Source organism: Scatophagus argus, chromosome 7, assembly GCF_020382885.2.
Source record: "Scatophagus argus isolate fScaArg1 chromosome 7, fScaArg1.pri, whole genome shotgun sequence".
Taxonomy (NCBI): Eukaryota; Metazoa; Chordata; class Actinopteri; family Scatophagidae; genus Scatophagus; species Scatophagus argus.
Genome location: NC_058499.1, coordinates 48190 through 56657, shown reverse-complemented (window position 1 = coordinate 56657; position 8468 = coordinate 48190). Strand labels below are relative to the sequence as shown.

The following is an 8468-nucleotide window of genomic DNA, read 5'->3' as shown; positions in this document are numbered from 1 at the left end:
ATAAGTGAGTCGCATGAGGCAGCTTTTGAATTCAAAAACGTATTTCAAGATGACAGCGTTTGACATCATTTGCATGATGTTTGGATGGTTTTGCTGTCCCAGGTATTCTGGTCTAAAATTGTTAGCTGATGAAAGTCTTAATCTCCTGTTGTACAATTAACCCAGTTTGTCTTCAGCTATTTAACCCAAAATAAAAGTATTTCTGTTAATACTCAGAACCCAACACTCGCTTCATCTCAGTTTTCTTCTTGTTTTGTCAGTTCTTTCCACAGCTTGATGTTTTGTGGGATTGGTGATCAAATAGGACACAGAGATAATCAGAACCCAAATTCTAATGACTAAACTGGGCCAGTAGTGAACCAGAACCAATCAATCAGAAGATGAAGAAAACGTCCAGCATGACACATTTGACTTGGGGACTGCAGTCTCTAAGGTTTTTCTTACGTTGACACCCTTGTCTGAACAACCTGAGGATGGACATGTTTTCAGGTTTCTCATGGCTGCACAATGCATATTAACTCGCACTCCCCATGCTGAGGCCATAAAAGCATTCACCTCTTAAATTACATCATTCCATTATCCACAACATAATGGTACTGGTCCTGATGAATCAACACACTGTTACCTGCCTGAAGGTGGAAAAATGTCTTTTTAAATGGAATAAACAGATCAAATGACAAAATGCTGACAATTAATCTGATGTCCTAAAGCAGTTGCTCTCATGTGATCACACAGTCTGGCTGTCACAATTTTGGTCCACCTGCCCAGATAGCATAAATAATAATCCATCTGATCAAACCAGATCTTTTTGATATATTTGGGAATGTTGATGCATTTCTTTTGGTGTTCTGATCTCAGGAAGGCACCGACTGATGCAGTCACCGACCAAACCGTGATCGTGATCTGAATGGTGGTATTGAAACTGTTCACCAAATAATCAACAGACAGAAAACTGATGAGCTTGTTTAATCTTTTGAGTCATTTATTGAGGCAGCAATAGCAAACATCTTCCATCTGCTGGTTTTCTGTTTCACTCTAAGTTGAATATGTTGGGGTTTAGACAGAACAAGCTGAGATTGTGGTTGGACTGTGAGACCAGACAACATCTGTGGAAAAACATTTCTGTATACGTCTCTGGATGAGACGTGTGAGATCATGCTGAGACTAAAACATGTCTCCTTTTGGTGGTGGCTGCACACATTAAACAAATAATGTGGAGGTCATCAGTGTGAATACTTTAATTGAACTGTTCCTTTAATCTGGAGGTTCTAATGAGCATGTAAAACAACTCAGAGCTGAGTTATTTGTCGCTTGTAGATGTGAAAGCCAAAATACTCCTTCAAACAATATTAAAAGAAGGAAATACTCTGCATTTTGGACAACCCTGCCAGTAGTGCAAAATCAATTCATCTCGTAATGCAAAGCCTGGACTGCACTTCAGTGGTGCCAATACACTAATACTGATAATCCACAGAGATGCACATCAGCCAGCTTGACTGCACTCACTGAAGTTCACCAAGCCAGTCCAAACAACACTGAAGAAATTCCAACAGACCAGCATGGCTGAAGAAGGGGCTGCAGCCTTCCTCACAGAGGACATGTAGGGCTGCTCATCTTTCATCAGGTGTGAGCTCAGAAAACACAGACAGACACACACATACATAAAATAAAAATAAAAAGCAGTAGGAGAAGGTCACAAAGAAGCAGGTCAGATTTAAAACGTCTCCATGTGCAAATATCCCTCTTGCAATAGAAGGAGACTGATCAGAGACGTGATCCAGGCAGTGGCAATCGATTGAGTTGTGACAGATCACCTGTCGGAGTCCTCAGCAGCAGAGCAGTAGCTTTGTTTCAACAGGAATGGAAACCAGCTAACCTTCCAGCAACATTCCAGCAACCTGTTTACCTTTAAAAATGATTTTAGGAATTTATTATTTATTTAGGAATAAAAGAAAAGCTCCCAACAACTGTTGTCCAGTTACTTCCTTCATTGTCACATCTTTGAAGATTACATCGAAATGTACAAGCAGGCTGCAGTTCACATCTGGCATCAGAAATGTTTCTAGTGAAATTTCCCAGGCTGGGATTGATAAATCAGAATCAGAATTTATCCCCGAAGAGAAATTCTTTAAACAAGGTCCATCTATCTATCCATCTATCTGAAATGCATCTGCTGTGACTGAACCCATTTTGATTTTACTGCAGGGGGAGAAACAGCTAATAACTGGAGCCATCAAAACCGAGGAGCTGTCAGCCTCACATTCTGGATTCTGGAGTCACAGAGAACATGTCTCACCAACACAGTAGGACACATTTCCTCCTCTCAGTGGGGGCACTGACGAGTGCATCCACGTCTCATAGTAGCAATGCATTATTTCACCACTAGAGGTGCCATGGAGCAACATTGCATCTGCATGTTGTGTCTCAGCCCAGCAGCAGAATGAATAATCTGCTCTCTTATTTCTCCCTCTTTAAATCTGCACTAACTGAATTTTGGCCACTTGGGGGCAGCAGAAAAAAGTTGTGAATAAAACACTGGTATGTCATTTCCTTTTCAAGTTGATATACTGAACCACTGACTAGATAGATAGATAAATACTTTATTGATCCCAAGGGATCAATAAACTAGATATGAAGATGAATGATATGAAGCCCAAATGTCTGGCTGTCCCCTGGTGGCTGGATGCTGTATACCTCATAAACTACTCCCCTTCGATGTTAGCAGATGGGACATGTGCCAAACTAAAAACTCAAAATACACATCAAATACATTTTTTCAAAAGATAGTGTCTGTCACTTTAGGTTGATCTTATCACACTGACGTTTGTTCAAGTGTACATTTGTCTGATCGGTTTGGTTTTAATTAGCTATTTGATGCCATTAAAAGGGGTTGAAACATTACGGACAGCTGAGTGCTGCTCCTGATTGGCTCAGTCGGGTGTGTGGGCAGGAACTCAATACCGCAGCTCCACCCCCGATCACTACTGCACAGACTCTGGCTCCAAATGATGCCATCAGAACAAGGTGGCAGCATTCGTATCAGGGATATTTTGCCTTCACTTTTGGCAGAGAAAATATTAATGAAGGCTGAAGGCTGAAGCTCCTACTGCTACCTACTGCTGCCTACAACTGCTTTAATTGTCCATCCTACTGAATGCTGACAAAAGTAAATTTGACCTGCATCAGAACGTGAGTGTAGTTTTCCACATGTGGTATCACATCTTCCTGCTGTGAACACCAGTGACTCTGTCCAAGCCTGACTGCTCTACACACAGCTCACAAGATGACTTTTAGTGCCAGGTGTGAACACAGACTGATCAAATGAGTTTCTCACCCTGTACTGGACTGACATCAGTAATCTCCTGAGCAGTTCCCCTGATATAAAACACCAGTACAACAGCATGACAAATAACTGAAGCAGGACTGCATCACCTGTATAGTCAACACTATCACACTGTTAAATCAACAAGTTGTACACATTACAGTAGAGTCTATTGCATTAGCAGCTCGGTGGGGGATGGGCATCACAGCCAGGTCACATTTACAGGTTTGTAGAGTAAAAACATCAAGTTCAGAACTTTTACAACCACCGAAATCAAGCGTGGACAACAACATCCAGGTGAGCAGCCCACAGGGGAAAGTACAGCTGCCACTGGTTGTCTTTAGGAAAATATCTATACCACAGGAGGACAGAGGAATTAAGAGAGCCTTGAGTCAGGTCCATGCCACTTTGCGTGAGATGGCCTGTTTGAAGCACTCTGGGTCGACGTTGCCACCAGGCCGCAGTGCCCTCTCCAGACTCACCAGCACATTTTGGTGGCACTCCCTGATGTTGACTGGGTATTTGGCCCTCAGGAGCTCGTAGGCAGCTATCAGTCTCATGTTCTGTTTCACCATCAGGTACTGGATGATACATGTTGGAGCGAGGGAGAACCCATCTCGACAATGCACCAGGACGCGCTTCCTCCTCTCAGTGGAGGCGTCGATGCACTCGTTGATATCCTCAAAGCAGCGCTGCTTCAGGGCCGGGCCATCACCCAGAGCGTCTGGCACATCTCCGATGTCCACCTTGAGGCGTGACCAGCTGTGGCGGGCCCCACGTGAGCAGGTGCATGGTATGAGGTTGAGAATGGGGCCCGGTTCTCCTGGCATGCAGCTCATGTCAATGATGCTGTCGATGTTGTTGCGGCACAGCGTGCGCCCGTTATATGCAGCATTGAGATTGCCCACATAGATGTAGTCCGTCACTTTGGAGATGACAGGTTCAGAATACTGGAAGTGTTCTGGGCCGCTGGATTTGGCCTCAGGTGTGTCGGGGCCCCTGGCACCGGCCGGCCCCGTGGCAGCTCTCCTGCTGTAGTTACGCAGCTTCTTGGAGCCTGAACGGGATGGAGGATTGGAGTCAGACTCTGAACTGCTGTTCCAGGGTGGAGAGAACAGGGAGAAGCGGCTGGAGGATTTGTTCTTGTTAAGAATCTCAATTGGGCTGGACAGGCCAGAGTTGGACGCTGTGGTGGAAGCCGAGGCACAGAACAGGGACGCTCTCTCCAGAGAGCCAGTGCTGCTAGCAGCTCCTGCACTGTGGGCCTGCTCCATCTGCAACACACACACACACACACAAACCAGATTTATCACACTGAACTGCCATGTTTGTCCTGCAATCCATACAAGGGATCAACACTGAGAGGACACACACGCTCAGGATTAAAACACATTAGCAGGGAAGTTATCAGCTCACCACCTCCCCCAAAACAAATACAGGACGTGGTTGTAGTGCAAGCAGTGATGGTCTGGATTTTTCTGAATGGGGTGAAAAAGCAACACATCTCTGATTTTGTTTATTATAATTCACATCACATGCACTCCTGTCAATGTTTCCTCCTGAGGAAAACTGAGCATCAGGTGTGTGACTGGAGGTACCTGAGCTTTGAGGTTGTTCTTCCATTCCTGTGTCTCCAGAGCCTTGAAGCGTCCGCTGCTGTCAGAGGAGATCGACATGCAGAGGGGCCGGTGAGCTCTGGGGGGGAGTTGGGGGGTGAGGGCCACGGGGACGGGCCTTGCATCAATGTGCTCGCTTCTACTCATCATCAGATCTGGACAGGAGCCTGGGTCACACAGAAGGACAAATCTCAAGTCAATAGCCAAATAAAGCAAACTATCTCTGGAGGATAAAGTCAGTCACTGGCACATTGGGTCAACAGCCAAGTACAAGCTGCTCTGACCACACCTGCCATTAGAACGTCTTCATTTGCACTGAGGAACAATGGCTCTAGAACAGCAAGGAGTATTTTAATGGTTTGAAAAGACGGAACAGGATGTCACTTTCCAAAAAATGTTGATTAGCTCTGTGATCTGAATGAAATACATTCAGTGTACTGGTTGTGGTCCCAAAAGATGAGGAGGTAGAGCAGGTCGTCCATCAATCGGAGGGTCAAGTCAAGGTTTATTTGTCACACACATGATTGTACAGGTGCAACAGCAGTGAATTTTACTGTAGTAAAATAATGACTCTAGATGCCCTGTGTGTATGTACACACACACACAATATACAAATACACACAATAAAGAAGTAAGACAATACATACAATATTTACCAATATACAATGAAGTAAGACAGTAAGAGAGTACTAGGGAGACAATAACCTTGCCCTGGTAAAGGGCCATAATAGATTGGACAGGTGACGGGTTCAATCATCTGTGGTCCACGCTGGGAATTAACCAAGTCCCTGAAAGCCAAGCTGCTCCTGAAGGATCTTCATCAGTGAGTAAGGGTTAGGTTTCATGTGAAGGCACCTGGCTTGTCCTCTGCCTGTCTAAAGGTATCTTTCAAATATTCTGTGGCAGGCCTCAGTTTACAAGACGCCACAGTGAATTCCTTTATCCATACAGTCTGCACATGAACACGACCACATACAGAAACCATCAGATTTAATGACATTTGCTATGAGGATTTCACCTACCAGCACACTCTGAGCGCGTGATGGAGTGAATCTGCAGCGTGGTCTGGCTTTTCAACAGGCTGTGAAGGCTTCTCACTACACCTGGAGATGACAGGTCACCTTGGTGTAAACTTAAACCAAACGTTTATCATCCACAGATGGAGAAGACATGATGAATTCTTACCAATCCGTCCATTACGCTTGCAGGGCACCTTTTTATCCCGTAGTTTGTGTGCATTCAGCTTTTTGTTCCAGTCTTCCTCGGCTTCCATGTCCCTCCTCCTGCTGACATAGACACAAAAACCCGACCCAGGCGGCCCGTCATCGTTGGCAAGCCGAGCAACATTTCAGCTCCATCGGACAGACATCACACCAGCAGCTCGCGGCATGGATTCACAGTGCTGCTAGCACCAGCAGCTAAGTTAGCCGCTAACGTCAGGCTTCAGTTGGCCAGACAGCTATGCTGGCTCACAGTCATCTTGTTGGGCTGCTTGAGGCTCTAACCGTCAGTTATTTCTGCCCCGAGGCACGAAGTAAAACCTCGATAAACCAAAGTATCCACAGCGGAGGACAGGACGAACATGACGACTGAAGTACTGGACGTGACCAGTCACAATGCTAAAGCTTAGCTAGCTAATTGCCGGTGGTTAGCACAACGCTGCCTGCAGCTCACTACGGACCAGCTATCATGGCGTCTCGTGTTTATCAGCCGCTCCACAATACGGGCTAACGTAGGCGACAATCATCGTAAATGCGATCGTTTACCCGGACAAGTAGCTGGTCGGCTACCCGACTGCGTCGCCAGCCAGCAGCATCACCACCGTAGGCGCCAGTCCGACCCCCCTTTGCGCGGACGCTTTGGGGGCGGGCGTTTCCCCCTGAGCTGAGCCTTCCAGGCTGTGCTAAACTGCCTCACCAGGCACTTCAGGCGATAAAAAGACATGACACGAGAAATATGGAGGAGGAGAACATGATTTTTAAACATAATGAGAGGAAAACAAGGTGGAAACTATCTATCAGGGAGTGCTCGACAAATACACCGCCGTCTGTTAGATGGTTAGATGTTCTTACCCACTTCAACCAAGTTAATGTTTCTGAGGTCACTGAGTTAGCAGTTAGACAAATTGAAAAGTTTTCATTTGGCAGAATTTCGGCAGTAAGTTTACATCAATGAAGGCTCTGAATATTTCTTCCTCAGGTGGACTGAGGAACATCAGTTAAAATACTCAAGTGGGGTCATAATGCAGTGTTGTGAATTTAAGCAGCGAATCATCACATGCGGAAAACAAAATCATGTAATAAATTACTTCAAAGTTTTATTTTTTTCCAAAGAAGCTGATTAACTTCCAGTTGATCGAATACTCAGTTAGTTGGCACAGCACTGTGCAGTCATCATCACCATCACAGCCGGACATGTAAACAGATTAATGAGACATATGTAAATCTGATTTAGTGAAGGGGAAATCTTTTGAAAGCTCTTCCTGTTGCAAACTCCCATTTAACAAAATTAATCTAGCACCATTTTGGTTTATTTTATATTTGTTCTCTTCAGACATCCCACATGCTTTGAGTCAGTTAAAAACACAATGCTGTTTCATGAGCTGTCCGCTGAAATGAAGAAAAGAACCAACTGAACAGTAATAAAGTCACAATATTCATTAATCACCCACAAACATCAGTTTCACGTCTGTCACATCACACCATCATTTTGTAATACACTCACTGTGTGTGTGTGTGAGAGAGAAGCTGGTTCCGGCTGTTTGTCGGCTGTTCGTCGGCTGTTCATCAGCAGACTGACTGAAGCAGAAAACAGTTTTCTAAGAGCTGATCCGGTGTCTGTTTTTTTTTTCTCTTCTTCTTCTTATCTTTAATTGGACGCCGGGGCCTCCGTCAGGTTTCCTGGTAACCACTGAGCTGCTGATGTCACTGCTCTTCATACTGAAGTGTGAGTGTGTGTGGCTGCTTTGTCAATAATAACCAGGCAGGGAAATTCACAGGAGATAAGAGCAACGCTCAGCTCAGCAGATCACGTCAGCTGATTTTCTTTGTTCGTTTGTACGATTTAGGTTCAGGTCCCCCTGACACAGACAAAGCAGCACAGTTCAAAGACCAGAATGGTGTTTTTTGCAGATTTAAACAATATCTTCTTTTTACCAGGCAGCCATTGGTCTCCACTCACTATGAAACTAAATTTAATAATTAAAATTTGACAAATTTATCCATCAGTAGTGATGTAATTGGGATATTCCAGGGGCATTTTAAGTAGATAATGTCTAATAGCTAAGTAAATGGATTGTATCTTCTTTTTTAATGAATTATACGTGAATTAAAGGCAATGATTTGAGAAAAGTGAAGATGCAGATTGTCCAGGCTGTTTTTATGGCTGTTGACAGTGATGAGTTTGATGTTCTGACTCCCTGACTTGGCAAAGTGCTGCAACAGACAGAGAAAGCACCATCATCACAATGACGCTAATACGATGTGAAGCTGGCCCTGATTCTGGTTCGGGTGCTTTCACGTTGCCAAGGA

At 44.7% G+C, this 8468-nt stretch overlaps 1 protein-coding gene across 1 annotated transcript; it reads right to left on the bottom strand.

Annotated features, from left to right (window-relative positions):
- Positions 1-956: 956 nt before the first annotated feature.
- LOC124062016 lies at positions 957-6981 on the bottom strand. The gene is made up of 5 exons (XM_046394429.1): positions 6705-6981; positions 6124-6224; positions 5961-6041; positions 4921-5105; positions 957-4596 (listed from the first exon to the last, which is right to left on the bottom strand). Exons 2-5 carry the CDS (start codon positions 6209-6211, stop codon positions 3715-3717), a joined length of 1236 nt encoding a protein of 411 aa, XP_046250385.1. The 5' UTR covers positions 6212-6224; positions 6705-6981; the 3' UTR covers positions 957-3714.
- Between the last annotated feature and the right edge of the window lie 1487 nt (positions 6982-8468).

Excerpts from the sequence above, each read along its gene's own strand:
- LOC124062016 (XM_046394429.1), bottom strand. The coding sequence starts at position 6,211 with ATGGAAGCCGAGGAAGACTGGAACAAAAAGCTGAATGCACACAAACTA. Across the intron at positions 6,042-6,123 it reads CAAGCGTAATGGACGGATTG|GTGTAGTGAGAAGCCTTCAC; the intron begins GTAAGAATTCAT and ends TGTCATCTCCAG. Across the intron at positions 4,597-4,920 it reads AGAACAACCTCAAAGCTCAG|ATGGAGCAGGCCCACAGTGC; the intron begins GTACCTCCAGTC and ends TGTGTGTTGCAG.